The following is a 17,654-nucleotide window of genomic DNA, read 5'->3' on the forward strand; positions in this document are numbered from 1 at the left end:
GGCGCACAGTCCCTTTAAAGAAATTCACTCTAAATGAAAAAATTTAAAAATCTTTTTGAATTAACAAAGTTAGGATGGAAAAAGAAAAAAGACAACAACCATCTGAATTATACTTACAATGCATAAGCCATTTGGCGGGGTCCTGATGGCTCTCAGGGTCCAACCACCACTCTCCTTTCACAGAAAACACAAGGGGAGTGGAGATGAGACGTCACAAGCTGCCATTAAGTTGATGATCAAAGACAATCAATGCCCTATTCTGTGTCATGCTATAAAAGCCTGGGGGTTACAGCACTGACTGATCAGGTTCAAGGTGACAATACTTAATAATATATTTATTAAAAACTGGAATAAATGTATGAAGTTATTATTATAACACCTATTAGAGGTGTTATATTGAGTTTACATGCTGTGAGCAAACATGAATGTTGTTCAGATAAAATAATCATTTGTAATCCATTTGTGTCTTACGACTGTATTTTGCATGTTATTACGGCATACAGCTTTAGATACGAATTACATTGCGTTTTATATTGCAAATGTTGGATGCCAAGAAACTTGTGCCCTGTAACCAGCCTTGTGCTTATCTTTACTTGAAAATAACAATAATAATGTGTGATTAAGACAAGAACATTCTATTGTGATAAATATACATTTTTATTTAGTCTTATTTCTGTAGAAAAATAACATTAAAATGGTAATTTACTAGCCATGTCTTGCTAAATGTTTATCAATTTATTGGAATTTTCAATAAAATGTCAAAGCCAACCACAAAATGTCAAGCTAACCATAAGATACACCATTTTGTCAGGTGTCTGGAAAGTCCTGAGAATATCACACCAACCCAATGAGCAACAGAATTTTATGTATTAGAGAAGATGAATATGAATAAAGTATGTGCATTTATATGTGTAGTAAGAACAATTTTGGGGTTCAAGTAGAATATGTGCATTGTAACTAATTGTAGTGACACCATTGATCACTGCATAATTGGTCCAGATAATAAATTTTATATTCTTAAGACTCAACCAGACATTGTGATTCTAAAGTACATTATCAATTGGGGGCTCGTCCGGGATCTGAACCTGATACCTCTTGTCAGACTCAAACAGATGCTATGCTAACGGCTACACCCAGAACTTCATAAACACAGTAGGAGCATCATGCTTGAATATTGTCACCTACATAACTCATGAGCGGATTCTGCTATATTGATGGTAGTCTTCATAGTGACATCCAAGTTACATTGATAGTAAAAGCATTGTTTGAATAAAAAGACAGAATCAGTATTGTCCGAGGAAAATCAGTTCATTTTAATCCTGATAAACTTAAATTTTGAATTTCTGGGAAGAAAAAAACTTTTTTGGGGGGGAACACAGAGGTGACATACTAACTTTACCAGATCTTTTATGATTTTCCAGGATATGACAACAGACATAGCTTACACGTCAAAGGACTTTTTTTCCTTTTGCATTTATTGTTCCATTTATTATTTATGTCACCTTTGATAACATGGACCTATGAGTCATTTGATAGATTTAAAAAAATAAAATATTTCCACATCTGGACGCTATGCATGTGGCTTTTCACCAATGTGAGTTCTCTGGTGTTTAACAAGATATGAGTTAGTGGAGAAAGATTTCCCGCAGTCGGGACAAGAAAATGGTTTCTCTCCTCTGTGACACGTTTGGTGCAGGAGAAGGTAAGACCTTTGTGAGAAGCACTTCCCGCAATCAGAACAGGAATAGGGCTTCTCCCCGGTGTGGATTCTCTGATGCATGCAGAGACTGGCATTACGGGCAAAGCACTTGCCACATTCAGAACAGGAAAATGGCTTCTCTCCCGTGTGGCATCTCTCGTGCAGGACAAGATAGGATTTCTGAGTAAAACTTTTTCCGCAGTCCTCGCACGAGTATGGTTTCTCTCCCGTGTGAATGATCTGATGTCTTGTGAGATGCGATTTGTAAGCAAAACATTTCCCGCATTCAGTGCATACATATTGTTTTTTGCCCGTGTGGATTTTCTGATGAGAGACTAGGTGCGATTTACAGCTAAAGCTGTCCCCGCATTCAGAGCAGATATATACTTGCTCTCCAATATGACCCAGGCTACGGGTGATAATGTCTGAAGGATTCGGAAAATAATCATTGTGTTTAGAGAGAGAAAACGATAAATCAGAATGGCGGAAGACTTGATGTCTGTTTGAGATGATGGGATTGTCTCCTTCAGTGTCTTGCGTGTTATCTTCCAATTCGGAACCTGGAGAAGATGTGGGAGGTCCCTCTGAGATATTTCTGTAAGTACCTGTGGTAAAAATTAAAAAAAAAGCAGTGTGAGAATCGTATTCTAGAACAGCCATGGTGTAAAAAATATTATGCATGTTCAGATTTAGGGCCCGATTTATTACAGATCGCAACTGTAACAGAGTACGCAGACGGTGATTGTTGCGTACTGCGCAGGCATCGCATGGCGCGTGTTCAACGGCAGCAATGTGATCGCATTGTGATCACGTGGATCACGGAAAGCCATCGCAGAGTGAGTGACAGGCTGTGAGGATTTGGGGGTGATGACGGGGGAGTGGTTGGAGAATGGCGCGTACCTGTCCATTTGAACGTCGTTGCATGGGCGTGCATCAATTAGCCACTGTGATGACATACGCAGCTTGTGTACTCCATGCGTGCAATTTCTGAGTAAGGTCAGACCTGTTGTAATTGTGCGTGAGGGGCCGATGTTCTTTGTTGGTACCGATGTATATGCAGGATTGCAAGGTATTATGGTGGTAGATATCGGTAGTCGGCATCTCTATGCTGGCTGTGCAACGGGATTGTGATTGCATTTATTAGCATATTTTCGCATGTGTAATCCAGCCGCGATCCCAATAGCAATCCGTAATGAATCAGGCTCTTAATACAGGGTACAGAATCAGATTGTTGTTGGTGTAAATGATAAAAGGAGAATACTGTATGTGAGTAGCTTCTGTATTTGGCGATTGTTACTCACCTGTACTGATATCTGTCGGGATTTCCTCCTCCTTACATCTCTCGTTACCCCTCATATAAGTCGTCTCTTCTCCATGATCGATCTGTGATATAAGCACAACTTTCACATCTCCCAGGTGTTGGCTCTGAAAGGAAGGAAATGCTGTAATTAAAGGCTCAGGCACAGAAATGTCATTTAAGTGTCACCCCTAAGTTCTGTCTCCTGAAAGGTGAATGGAGAGGAGACAGATGTTTGACGGGCAGCCTTAAAACAACTAAAGATGGCACACGTAAAAAAGAAATACTTTGGGGTTTGAGGATAGACAATCGGAAACACACACTCAATCTGGGTAACCAAGTTATTAAAAAAATAATAATAGACTAGTTTAGGAAGTTTGTCGTTCCTCAAATAATCAGCACCTTTTTATGCAGTGTATATGTTGCATGTCTGGGGTGATTGGCAATTCTGATGGCTAAATAAACGAATCATCCCAACTTTGTCTTCTGTGTGATAAATGGCCACAGATCCGACCATACAGTCACCAGAAATGGTCATTTTGCTGTACATCTGGGCAACCAAATCATGTCGATGTACCTCATAGTCTTGTGGGGTGTCCTGATCTTCATCTGTACAGTGCCGTGAATAGAGAGGACTAGGACTTCTGTCTGGTGTATTGCCGTTACTGGATCCGTCTATAGGAAACACATACAGTGACTGAGTAATAAAGCTTGTAGGGGTTTTTAGAGGTAGTATTTCTATATTTACAGGAGGCGTTTTCACAAGGAAACACCCAGCAAAATAAACATAATATATAGGTACACATACACCATTAATACACTGCTTCCTACTAACTGGGAACACAGTGAGGGGAAAGAGTTGAATGAGTTAAAGGTAATGAAGTTCTAAAATAAGGGTGGCGTTCTTAGGACTTATGAGACAGATTTATGAAGTTTGGAAGATACCAATAAAAACAACTTTTACGTTCCATGGGGTCTAATAAAACTTCTCTCTATTCTACACGCCTATTTGCTAAACAATTGGTGACATAAGACAAATCATGTTGAAATGGGAGGCAGATCTTGGTCCCCTTCGGAACGATGGTTGGGATAAGCTGCTACGAAACACCTAAATCAACTCTTTCATTAAAATTCCAGCAGATTCAAGTGTTTATTCTCCATAGGGCAAACCCAACACCTGCTCGCACAGCAAACCTTGGGGGATAGCGAATCTCATGTTTTCCAAAATGTGGAGCTGACAGCTACGTTTTTTCCATCCTCTGTGGCAGTGCCTGGAAACTCATCGCTTTTACTGTAGCAGCAAGACTGGGACTGTCACTACTTACTGTATGGTATTTGTGATTCAAGTTGGACAAAGGATCAACAAGCCAATGCAACAGTGTATTATTCTTTTACTTTTGCTGGCGAAAGTATGCATTGCTAGATTATGGGTGGCAGACAGGCAGTCGGGGATAGGGAAATGCAGCAAATTGATCAATAGTACAGTTGGACATGAGAGATTTGGCATAAGTCGTTGGCATCTACCCAGGGCCGTAACAGGGCTAGCCTGCCCCTTTAGCGCCCTCAGACGGGGTCGGCAGCACCGGTAAGTGCAGCACTGATTGAAGAGCCCTGAGGACACTCATCAGCAGCACAGACTGCAGGGTGCCTGTCAGGACAGTCTAAAGCAGGCCTGGCCAACCTGTGACTCTCCAGCTGTTGTGAAACTACAAGTCCCAGCATGCCTTGCCACAGTTTTGCTATTAGGGCATGCTAAAACTGTAGCAGGGCATGCTGGGATTTGTAGTTTCACAACAGCTGGAGAGCCACAGGTTGGCCAGGCCTGGTCTAAAGGATGCTCCGGTGGCGTTGCAGCAGTGATCCTGACTGCAGGGTGCCGTACCAGATACCCTGCTGGCCAGGAGCAAGGGCCATGGGGTGGCAACAGTGAAGCACATCTACTTTATATAAGCTATGCACTGCGATATGGATTAGGAATGTGTTGTAAAGGTGTGTACTCTGCTTTATGTATGTAACACAATTAATAAAATAAATGTCAAAATGTCATTAAAAAAATATACACTGTATAAGCTCTGACTGTAATCCCACTACAACTAATAGATCTAGCCTTGATGATGTCAACCTAGAACCCACATACCATAACCTGCCATTACATAGCGTGTTAAAAAAGCCAAACATCCATCAAGTTGAACTGTAAATTCTAGCTTTGCTGATCTATAGAGAGACCAAACAAATTCACCAACAAAGCAGCTGTCATCTTAATCCTCACAGGGGGAAAAAGCAAACAATCAAAACAGCTTGGCAGATTCATTCCCTGCATTAATCACACCAATATGTCATCTAGTGGTCACTGCACTGTACAGTGTATCTAATCATTTCCTATAACAGTCTACAATATCTTTATATTCCAGATACATTTTCCCTTACCCTTTGATTTTGGTGTTCGGTAACTCTCCACTTTCACTTCCTTGTATAAATCACCCTGCTCGTCCAAATATTCCATATCCTGTGTGGAGAGATAGACAGTGACATCCTGACACCTTATAGGAACCTGACACACACAATGATACATTCCCTGGTGATACAATGATACATTCACCTCTCCAGTCATCACCCAGACACATCCCCTGGTGTTACTGTATAATGTCCCATTCCCAGCAGTCACCTCTCCAGTCATCACCCACACACATCCCCTGGTGTTACTGTATAATGTCCCATTCCCAGCAGTCACCTCTCCTGTCATCACCCAGACACAACCCCTGCTTTTACTGTATAATGTCCCATTCCCAGCAGTCACCTCTCCAGTCATCACCCAGACCCATCCCCTGGTGTTACTGTATAATGTCCCATTCCCAGCAGTCACCTCTCCTGTCATCACCCAGACACAGCCCCTGGTGTTACTGTATAATGTCCCATTCCCAGCAGTCACCTCTCCTGTCATCACCCAGACACATCCCCTGGTGTTACTGTATAATGTCCCATTCCCAGCAGTCACCTCTCCGGTCATCACCCAGACACAGCCCCTGGTGTTACTGTATAATGTCCCATTCCCAGCAGTCACCTCTCCAATCATCACCCAGACACATCCCCTGGTGTTACTGTATAATGTCCCATTCCCAGCAGTCACCTCTCCAGTCATCACCCAGACACATCCCCTGGTGTTACTGTATAATGTCCCATTCCCAGCAGTCACCTCTCCAGTCATCACCCAAACACATCCCCTGGTGTTATTGTATAATGTCCCATTCCCAGCAGTCACCTCTCCAGTCATCACCCAGACACATCCCCTGGTGTTACTGTATAATGTCCCATTCTCAGCAGTCACCTCTCCAGTCATCACCCAGACCCATCCCCTGGTGTTACTGTATAATGTCCCATTCCCAGCAGTCACATCTCCTGTCATCACCCAGACACATCCCCTGGTGTTATTGTAGAATGTCCCATTCCCAGCAGTCACCTCTCCAGTCATCACCCAGACACATCCCCTGGTGTTACTGTATAATGTCCCATTCCCAGCAGTCACCTCTCCAGTCATCACCCAGACACATCCCCTGGTGTTACTGTATAATGTCCCATTCCCAGCAGTCACCTCTCCAATCATCACCCAGACACATCCCCTGGTGTTACTGTATAATGTCCCATTCCCAGCAGTCACCTCTCCAGTCAGCAGCTGAATGATCTTGTTGGTGAGTTCCAGGATCTTCTGCTCATTGACTCTCTCATGTATCAGTGAGTGAAGTGGAGGCACCGTGATGGGGCTCTGGGTCCTGCTCCATCTTCCTGATACATGAGGATGGCTGTTTGTCTTAAACTCACTGGACTTCTTCAAAGGTACGTAATCCTATTACATGTTGAAAGACAAGGGAAAATTTTTTTACTGAACACTGTGCTACCACATATAGGCCCTCATTCAGAGGCGGTCGGAGGATGCAAGCGGTCGCTCAGAAACTGGGCGGCCGCTTGCATCTTGACCGGCCGCCTCTGTTTTCGTCGTTAGGTTGTGGGTTTACACCCACAGCTCTAACGACCGCTCCGGTGATGGTCGCGATGGTCAGAGACCATCGTGACCATCGGGGCTTACGAAGAGACCCTTAGGGTCACTTGTCGTAAGCCCCGGAGAGCTTCTGGCTCTGTCAGAGCCGGAAGCTCTCCACTGACATCACTTGTGATGTCAGTGGGGCCTGCCCCAAATGGCAGGCGTTCCCATGGGAATGCCTCCGTTTGGGCTGCCACCCCCCCGGCCCGCCTTCCAAACGGGGCGAGCTGTCAATCAACATCGACAGCTCGCCCCCTTTGGAAAGAGACCCGCTACGACCGGGGCTGTCGGTCGTAGCGGGTCTCACACATGCGCACGAGGGAGCCGGCTCCCTCATGCGCATGCGCACTGGCAAAACATCGAGGCGGCCGTGCGGTCATAGACCGTACGGCCGCCTCTGAATAAGGTCCATAATCTCATGTCAGTTTGTGCCCACATCACATTATACTGAGGGAGAGGCACCATTGCAGTTATCAATGGGAAGCTAGGATTATAAATTCCTATCATGGTAGGGAACCCCACGTTGAGCTATTGATCACAGGGCACCCAGGAGATACTGACCTCTAAATGCTAGACCAAGTAGCACCCAAACCCAGACTTGCGTTGATAGTCATTGAGGGCTCTGTTTATGAGCCAGGCAGCTTGGTCTCGTTTGAGTAGGAGATAGCAGATCCTAGGATTTCAGTGCCAAATGCATTTGCTAGCTTTTATTCCGACAATTTACTGTGTACATGTGCAAAATAGGGCAATACAATTGAAGAGGGTCAGAGATCAGTATCTCAGACTATCCAGCCACAGAAGTGTGAGGCATGTAATAGGAACATATGGCCTGATTCTTAGTGGGGCGCAGTAGAGTAATTTATTCTTCTGCTCATGCGTCTAAGTGTCACTACGCGTATGCCAAGATTCCGTATGCACAGTGTCGCAGTTGCGATTGAGGCGCAGGGGGTCACAGAAAGGTTTATAAAAATGAATTGGGGGTTCCCTGGAACGGTGACAGGGAGGTGGCTAAGGAGACGCTCCATCTAATGGGCGTGTTCTGGTAAGGTCATCATCATAACTGTGATTGTGTACAGACTAAAGATGCACCAGACAGTATTTGAGCATCTGAAGACGCTGTGAGTGGGCGTCTGAGGCCTTGCACATTCAGATGCCTGGGAGTACACTAGGGAAGGGCTTTGTAGCAGTAGGTGCATAAAGTTGCAGACGTAACTGCGGCAAAAGATTTAAGGACAGCCACAAATGTGTCCGACTCAGTCAGGATCAGGCCCGTAGTGTGCAGATTTCTTCAAGCACCCAATAATTACTAGTCATAGAAGAGTTAAACAAGCAGAGGAACAGGGAAACACTGATTATATGACAAAGGTTAATACCAGATAAAAATGGGTAAACCCCCCCCCCCCAAAAAAAAAAAAACCCACAGTCTAGGGCATGGGTAGCCAACCCTGGTCCTCGAGAGCTACCAACAGTGCATGTTTTCCAGGTCTCCTCAAAGAATCACAAGTGAAATTATTAGCTCCACCTGTATCCACATAAATGTGTCAGTGAGTAGTGATTACACCTGTGCACCTGCTGGGTGACCTGGGAAATGTGTCAGTGAGTAATGAGTACACCTGTGCACCTGCTGGGTGACCTGGGAAATGTGTCAGTGAGTAATGAGTACACCTGTGCACCTGCTGGGTGACCTGGGAAATGTGTCAGTGAGTAATGAGTACACCTGTGCACCTGCTGGGTGACCTGGGAAATGTGTCAGTGAGTAGTGACTACACCTGTGCACCTGCTGGGTGACCTGGGAAATGTGTCAGTGAGTAATGACTACACCTGTGCACCTACTGGGTGACCTGGGAAATGTGTCAGTGAGTAATGACTACACCTGTGCACCTGCTGGGTGACCTGGGAAATGTGTCAGTGAGTAATGAGTACACCTGTGCACCTGCTGGGTGACCTGGGAAATGTGTCAGTGAGTAATGAGTACACCTGTGCACCTGCTGGGTGACCTGGGAAATGTGTCAGTGAGTAATGATTACACCTGTGCACCTGCTGGGTGACCTGGGAAATGTGTCAGTGAGTAATGACTACACCTGTGCACCTGCTGGGTGACCTGGGAAATGTGTCAGTGAGTAATGACTGCACCTGTGCACCTGCTGGGTGACCTGGGAAATGTGTCAGTGAGTAATGACTGCACCTGTGCTCCTGCTGGGTGACCTGGGAAATGTGTCAGTGAGTAATGACTGCACCTGTGCACCTGCTGGGTGACCTGGGAAATGTGTCAGTGAGTAATGACTGCACCTGTGCACATGCTGGGTGACCTGGGAAATGTGTCAGTGAGTAATGACTGCACCTGTGCACCTGCTGGGTGACCTGGGAAATGTGTCAGTGAGTAATGACTGCACCTGTGCACCTGCTGGGTGACCTGAAAAACGTGAACTGTTAGTAGCTCTCGAGGACCGAGGTTGGCTAACCCTGGTCTTGGGACAGGTACCTCACAAAGCGAATGTTAATCAGTTATTTAAAATCTGAGGCCCACAAGCAACAGTATTCATCTGCCACACCCAGAATCTGCGCTCACCATCTCCCTATCCTGGACAATGCGACAAGAAGATTTTATTTCTCCCTACTTACTTTTGCTTATTTTCCTAGGCTCATTCTCAAACCTCTATCTGATTCCACAAAGTTTAAGAAAGGGTCCATCTTACAACCTCTCTATAGCATCGTCCTAAGACTTGCAGCATCAGTCACCTTCCTCGCTTCAGAAAAACGCAGGCGTGTCTGACCGTCCAAACGCTGTTTCGCAGGCATGCATATATCAGCCATTGCGATCGCCTTCGCAGTATGAGAGCTTTCAGCGTGTCAGGAGAGAAGCAGTGTTTGCAGCTGGTCAGACAGGACTTTACGCTGTTGCACGTCGTCGTCCCGGAATGAGAAGGCAGCAGTGGGCGTCCCTATACTGGGCTGTACTTTAGAAGGCATTAGCATATATTTAGCAACTGCGATCCGTGAAAGTCTGCAGTTGCGTTTGCATTACCGTCCTTCTCTGAATCAGGCCATTTGTCTGCCGATAATTGCACAGTGTATAAGCCGCCTTTACCTTTGCAAGATCTGTATGTGTGGAGACTGATAAGGCTGTAGATGTTCTGCTTCAGGACTGTAACTTGTTCCCAGGGACAGTTCCAACTGAATGTCTGACTTAGAGCCCTCCCACCAGTAATACCTGAAACTGGTGTTAAAGAGGAAGCACTACTTGTATCCACCTGAAATGTACTTGAATGTGATGTCATTTGCCGTTTACAGGCCCTACTGCTCTATTCTGTTTGGTATTGTCATGCTAAGTAGTCTTTCAAGATGTTTTAAAATACTGGGTGATCAGAGGTTCCTTTATTAAGATGAATTCATCAGAGAGCACTCTGACATTGTAATCACATGATGTTACTTCCCCCCTCCATGCAAAAATACTTATACAAGGAAATATTCTGATAGAAGATAAAAACGTAGACCCAAATGTAATAGGCTCCAATTTCCCTGTCCCGGTTCCGGCGAGATAGCCGCTATAATTAAAGCAGCAATTATTTTTTAGTGTTCACTCTAGCAATCGGCACCTGTTAAAACCCATGTAGTTCCTCTTTCCTGCCAGGGGTGTCACTCTCTGCTCTGGAGCTTATAGCACACAAACTGCTTAATCTCTGCAGTTTTTGCATCTGCTAATGCACCATCTCAGAGAGCGACACCCCTGGCAGATTAGAGGAACTGCATGGGTTGTGACAGGTGCAGGTTGCTACTTTTAAGGCTGTTTTTGCCTCAACACGAATTGCCGCTTTAAAGCTAGCTGCTTTCTTGCCGAGACCAGGAAATCGGAGCCCATTACATTGGGAAATAACATATCGATAGCAAGGCAACTTCTATGGCACTTCTAACATATTACTGACACTTGGCACTTAGTATATAAAATAACTACTTCCATGACAATTATGATTAAACTGAAGTCTTTGCAACACTCCTGCCAACATATTAGTAGAGTCTTTATTGTATTGACCTACTTATGTCAGTAATTTCAACAATGGGTAAAGCTTCAGAGGATGTACAGTTCTAGTGTGACACATCGGCTGTGATTTGCAGTCTTGTTCCCACTCTCAAACATGCCCACTAGGTTCTGTGCTCTTTGGCTGAGTGTTTGGGGATCAGGTACCCGTCAGATCATTCAGACTTCCTAAATTCTGCCTCTTTCTATTGCTCTGTGTCTTAACACTAGATATTAATTCTGGGCAAAAAAGCCATGATAATCTTGTTTGGTTCTCTTAAGCTAGGCTACAGTTCCTGATTACACTTCTTAGATGACTCACTGGACCTTGGCCTTTCCTGCTAGTCTCCACCACTGACCCTTGAACTGTTTCTTGACTGCAATATCATCAGCTTCCTCTGCCAAGAGCAGTCCACTGTAGGGATGCCCACTGACGGTTAACCACCGATGGTCGATGGTTTGTCATCGTTGGCACAGAGGCCAGGAATTTTTTTATTTTTTTTGAAGCATAGCCGAGCCCTCTCCCTGCAACATGACAAGTGAAGCTACGCCACAAACTCGGATTGGTTCGCCTCCTAGTGGGAAGGACAGCAGGGAAACCATCCATGATTCCCAGTTGATGGTTTTATACCATCGAAGTTCACCACCAATGGAAGCATCAAAGGTTGCCATCGATAGTTAACCCACTGATGGCCATCCCTTGTGCACAGTAAAGCACAAGGCTCTTTCGGGGGCCTATTAGACTCCATCTTGACAAAGGCCTAGAGCAGCGGTGGCTAATCTGCAGGTCTGTGTACTTATAAGCATGGCTCCAGGCTTCGAGCTGTGGCATAGTGCTCCAAGTGCTGGCATGGGCGAATTGGCCACCAGCCAGCTGCTCTCAATCAAAGTAACAATAACATTTACTGCTGACACATAACCACACTGCATGGTCATGTATAATAAGTGAGATCAGCACAAAGTGTCAATGTGCCATAGCCACTGCCCTTACCTCTCCAGTCAGCAGGTAGATGATCTCCAGGGTGAGTTTTAAGATCTTCTTAGTCATGTGACTCCTGTCCTTGTCCATATCGGAGACTTTATGGAGTGGCCCCTGGATAGAGACTATCCTCAGGTGATCTGTGTAAGATAAAGTTATTACAATATCAATGTGGGTTGTGCCAATCTTTCCCATTATTACCACTAAATACTGTCACTTAAACTAGGCTATGTAGGTTTATAGAATTTACTAAAGTGGAAAATTAAACTACACTCTTTAATGCCAAAGAAAGAGAATGGAACATAAAACTAACACAATGTAAACCAGAGCGTTCATCTGATACAGTAATGGATGTGAGTTAGAGGACTGTCATTGTTCTGTCATTAAAGTCACTATACTATAAAGTGAGTGTGCTGTCATGGTAACAGGCTGGGGGGAGATGTACTAAGCCTTCGAGAGAAATAAAGTGGAATTAAACAGAGCCGTAACTAGACTTTTTGGTTCCCTGTGCCAGAAAGAGCATTGGCGCCCCCCTCATTTTTCAAAGGGACATAATGCACCCAAAAAAGGGGAATGGCCTCATGGGGGAAGGGTCAGGGAAGAGATAGGGGAGGCCAGGAGATGCTGGGGATGAAATAAGAGGAAGCTACAAGTGAGAATGATAATAAACAGAAAATTGAAAGGCCCAAACAGTGCCCCCTGATCTGTGGTGCCCTGTGCGATGGCACCGGCCGCACTACCCTAGCTACGGCCCTGGAATTAAATAAAGTACCAACCTATCAGCTCCTGTCATGTCACAGACTGTGTTTGAAAAAAATTACAGTTAGGAGCCGATTGGTTGGTACTTTAACTTCATCCGCTTTCTCTCTCTCCGAGGCTTAGAACATCTCCCCCTGGTTTTGTTACAAACAATATATATGTCACCTTCTTAATCTATGTGACCCTGTCACGTACAGGGCAGCGGTACAATGTAACCTGGAGGGGAATTTATCGTATCCCATCGGTTGGAGCAAAACCACAGTATAAGAAACTGGGGAGAACCAAGTGGAGGAGGGCTCCTCATATAACACGACTGGGGGCCTGACTCGGAGGTGGCCACTAAAGCTTTTTACGCATCGAAACTGCGCTTTTATGCGAATGCTGAAGCCGATAGGAATCATACAGAGACGCTCCCAAAGGCTGTGGCACTAATTCATCGCTTTACGTATTAAGCCTTAATAATGTAATCCTGACCTTGGTTTATTAAGTGGTTACATTGAGGTGCATCCATTTCTAGTTTCTAACTGTCATCGTATATATGTACAGTAGGAAGGCAAAACATGGACAGGACCATTACTATCATGCAAATGCAAACTGAAATAATTAAATGGAATGTTTATCTTATTCATTTAAAATAAGGCTGCAGTAAGTCTTGTTCCGGCAAAAAATATCTCCAGTAACCGGGGGGGATTTCATTTCTCTTTATATTGTGCCGGGAAACTCATTTACTGGAGCTTACACAGAGCCACCTGTATTCTCAGGGGTATATTTACTAAAGTGAGAGTTCTTAGAAGTGGAGATGTTTCCCATAGTAACCAGATTTTAGCATTTATCTTCTAGAAGGTGCTAATTAAATGTTAAGTAGAATCTGATTGGTTGCTATGGGCAACATCTCCATTTCTAAAAACTCTCACTTTAGTAAATAAACCTTATACGATATCGGGCCGATTTAGCCAAATCGGAACGACAAATTGGTCATATCATGCATTGTGTATGCCCAATTTGCGCGTACCCGCGTTCGCATGCGATATCGTGCTGCACAGTCAATCATAGAATATTGCATGTGAGCCTGTACAAGTTAATGAAGGACGGAACAGTGATGGTTCAGTCTTTCATTAAATCTTTCAAGTGTGTACCGGCAATCATGTGATGTCCAGGGTGAAGGCAAATCGCCCTTAACATCGGCACAATTGCCGGTCGTTTAGGTATGTACCCTGCCTTAGGTGCTCATGTAGGGGAATATAAGGGCTGAATACACTGAGCACTGGAGAAACAAGTCATTGAAACTGCAAGAGGAGTGAATTTGTTACAATGTATCAACGTTAAAATACTAACAATAGCTTTCACAATCTACTGTAGGTATTTGAAGTTATACCAACAAGTGAAAAGTGAACCAGGTGGATCTCTATAGGTTACAATAAAGGCGTTTCCGGTCACAATTTAAAGAGGAATTTATTCCCCCCTCAATGTACATTTATATATATATATATATATATATATATATATATATATATATATATATATATATATATACACACACACACACACACACATATATACACACACATATGCAGAGAGCTAGAACATTATTAAGGGGGCAAGTAAACGGTTTAGCCAAGATATACCTGATTTTTGGGGTTTTAAACATTTATACATATTCAAAAATAATTAAATATATAAAGATATTGTCTTATCATGCAGCAACGTAGTACTGTGAATTTAGGACACAGATTTTTCTTACACACTTTATTTTATTTATGTCGCAGGCACTAGAATTAAAGCAGCATTATTTCAAATTAATAAAAGAAGAGTAACATTTGAATCAATCTAATTTCCAAATACAAACCAGTACTGTTTGGAACATCTACTGGTAGCGCATCTGGTCCCGACAGCTGCAGTGGCTCCAACGCAGCTTCTGCATCCCGCTGGTCATGTGACCGTCACTTCCGATGCAGACCTCTGATGCAACGGCGGTTTCAGTAAGTATTTTCTGCCTATCCCTAACTATTCTTTACCTCTAATCTTCCCCCTAATGCTTAAACACCTGGCGGCACCTAACCCTATCCATCGGCATTCGGAGAATGTTGACATTTCAAATGTTGAACCATGATGACATTGTGGTGTTGACATGATAACTGTCGACAATGTAACTGGATCCCTTCTACAATGACTGGCCTAAAATCGCCTAAAGCAGCTTTATCGTTGGCGAGGGATAATGCTTCTGCGTTACAGTAGCCACACACGCTTTGCCCATCAGCAGCTACAATTATTAGTGATTCCGCTATCGCTTATCAACTGTACCCTCCATCACTAAGGGGGGGATTCAATATCTTGGCATCAACGCCATGTACCGTTCCAAAATGGCACATTGCGTTCGCCGGCATGGCAAATTTTTCGCTCACACCTGTAAAACTTGCAATGTAGTCACATATGAGCGCAGCCTGGCAACGCGGTGATGCCTGGTGTTACATAGCACAGTACTGAGTTCTGGGCAGGGACAATGATACCTTCTGTTTTATATCATAGTATGTACTTTATATCATTGATTACCTCAATGAACAATATGCATGATAAGTTGGCATCTTATAAAGGAGAATAAATTCTGCTCAGGAGAACTGCCTTGTAAATGAAATGTGAGTCTCAGGAGGAGACAGTTTGTACAATTAGTAGAAGTTTAACTTATTTATTTTGCCAACATGACACCATAGTAATGACACATATGATAGTACAGGGGAGATCACAGCTCCCAATACCATCACTTGGTACATATGGATCTCATTATAATACAATGAGTCTCATGCACTGAGAAGTACATCCTACCACATCCACCCAATAATAGCATGTATATATATGTATATACAATGAATGAAGGAACTCTGATTACATAATACATTTCAATGACCCCCCCCCCACATATAACTTCTTCCATAGATATAACATAACAGAGTATAAATAGCAGAACATTATTAATACCTGACTTCCTCTGTTGGTGTCTGGGCCTGGTCTCCACTACTCCTTCGCTCCACTTCTCAGATGTGACAAAGGCAGAGCAGAAAATTATTGACGTCTGCGCATGCGTGCACTCCCAGCAGCTGCTTCTTCCCTACTGCGCATGCGGTTCAAGGTGACACGTGACGCCACAGGAAGCGATGGATCCCCCGGCCATGATTGATGTGGGCATCGCAACTGGAAACACGTCGTTTTTTTAACTCGTCCACCGCGTAGCACGGCCTATAGGCGTCCATCGCCATGGCAACAAGCAGGAATGACTCGTTTAGTGTCAGATACTGTCACTTCTGGATCTGAGTTTGTTACTGCAGAGCACGATTAAAGCATATTGCCAAACCTGTCTCTGGTTTTTATTTAGATTATATATGAAGCCAAATATATAGTAGGAAAAGTGTAGAAAAACGTTATACCAAATACAAAGAACAGCGTTTTTAATTGTGTTATAAATAAGCTAAGAAATGTAAAACATATAATTAACACTAATATAGGATAGTAGTGATCACAATAAAATAACGAATGAAACACATCAAATGAATCCCCTCTTCCACACTGTGTCGAGCCTATTTCCCCAAATGTCCTCAAATAAAAGGCTTTGCCTGGTGTTGATATAAGCAATGTCCAGAAAGTAAGGTATATTACAAAGTCCGTGTGTCCAGGGTCCCTTTAGCGATGATAATATCGCCCAATGATAGTGGAGTCCCCTTGGCTCGGTCTAAATATGCTGGAACAAATGTCAGATATATGAACCAGGTACGATACAGTGGAGGTGGCTCCCGCTGAGCTGAAGATGGTGGTGGCTGGTCAACTAGCCGGTCACTGACGCGTTTCATGTCAATATTCACAGCATTATCAAAGGCCAGCTATTTGTACAACATGGCTCGTACGTCAGAAATTTATTCCAGTGTATTTAGGTGCATTTAAAATGGGATGCGGCCTCACCTGTTATATTTGTATTTTATTCATGTAATATTTCACATCTATTTTAAGTTTTTAACCCCTTTTTTCAACACTTATTAATTACTTTACACTGCACTGTCACTAATTTTCCATTTTTCGTGTGATGCCCTGGGGGGACACCCCAAAACAAGTGCTTTCATTTTGGGGGCGAAAAAAAAAAAGTTTGGGGACAAACTTAAAAACTAGCAAAATTGACTCAGGGGGGATGTGGCAGGTGTTTTCTAGAATGCGGGTAGTTGCGGCAGGTGGATTTTTGAAGAATTTCTAAAAATCACTTTAGGGACTTAAAAATATGTTTGCACCCATTTTCATGTACCCCAAATTTGATGGGACTACTTATTTAAAGAAAAATAAAATAAAGCTAAATGTTATTCTTCACCACTTCTTCAAAGACACATTTATGCACCTGCCGCAGTTGTTTAAAAACCCCAATTACCTTTACCAGGCCAATTCGGGGGTACCCATAGTGATCTCCCATGTCAGACCATCTTTTGGACAGGACTTTTCGATACTTACCTTTTCCGCCGGGTCCCGTTTTCGCTGATTCCTAATTGAATACGGGGATAAGCGGGCACGCGCCCGATACTTTATCCCCTCCAAAAACGGAGATGATGGCGAAAAGTCCGACCTTGGACTTTTCACCTAAAATTGAATATGGCCCATAGTCTGCTAGGGAAGGGGAAGGTTGCCCACAAGTTTTTTTATTTGTCATAAAAAAAAAGCTAATTGGGCAACTAACTATAATGTGTATGCATCGTGTACTGCGATTTCTAGCAATTCAGCGGGAATTGAATAGCGCCGTGAGGGAGCTCCGGGAGCAGTTAAGTCCAACTTAACCTGGGTGTCTCCGACTAAAGTGCCAGTTAGCACCGCGCTAAGCTGGAAAACAGCCTTGCAGCCGGC

The 17,654-nt window shown here is 43.8% G+C and overlaps 1 protein-coding gene across 2 annotated transcripts; it reads right to left on the reverse strand.

Moving 5' to 3' along the window:
* Positions 1 to 696: 696 nt before the first annotated feature.
* On the reverse strand, positions 697 to 15,912 carry LOC148473265 (uncharacterized). Of its 2 annotated transcripts, XM_088459899.1 has the most exons (7): positions 15,759 to 15,912; positions 12,039 to 12,166; positions 6,652 to 6,837; positions 5,424 to 5,502; positions 3,574 to 3,671; positions 3,001 to 3,124; positions 698 to 2,304 (listed from the first exon to the last, which is right to left on the reverse strand). In XM_088459899.1, exons 2-7 carry the CDS (start codon positions 12,114 to 12,116, stop codon positions 1,571 to 1,573), a joined length of 1,299 nt encoding a protein of 432 aa, XP_088316025.1. In that variant the 5' UTR covers positions 12,117 to 12,166; positions 15,759 to 15,912; the 3' UTR covers positions 698 to 1,570. The 2 variants fall into 2 exon arrangements, with proteins under 2 accessions (XP_088316026.1, XP_088316025.1); XM_088459900.1 differs by lacking the exon at positions 15,759 to 15,912 and having other exon boundaries at positions 697 to 2,304; positions 12,039 to 12,150.
* Positions 15,913 to 17,654: the final 1,742 nt, after the last annotated feature.

Source organism: Taudactylus pleione, unplaced genomic scaffold (genome assembly GCF_031769625.1).
Source record: "Taudactylus pleione unplaced genomic scaffold, aTauple2 ptg000946l, whole genome shotgun sequence".
NCBI lineage: Eukaryota > Metazoa > Chordata > Amphibia > Anura > Myobatrachidae > Taudactylus > Taudactylus pleione.

What these genes read in the sequence shown, in the direction of transcription:
- LOC148473265 (XM_088459900.1), bottom strand. Translation starts at nt 12,116, where the DNA reads ATGGACAAGGACAGGAGTCACATGACTAAGAAGATCTTAAAACTCACC. An exon ending in TTCAGCTGCTGACTGGAGAG is followed by an intron (nt 5,503 to 6,651) that starts GTGACTGCTGGG and finishes CTCTCCACACAG; the next exon opens with GATATGGAATATTTGGACGA. An exon ending in CCCGACAGATATCAGTACAG is followed by an intron (nt 2,305 to 3,000) that starts GTGAGTAACAAT and finishes TTTTTACCACAG; the next exon opens with GTACTTACAGAAATATCTCA.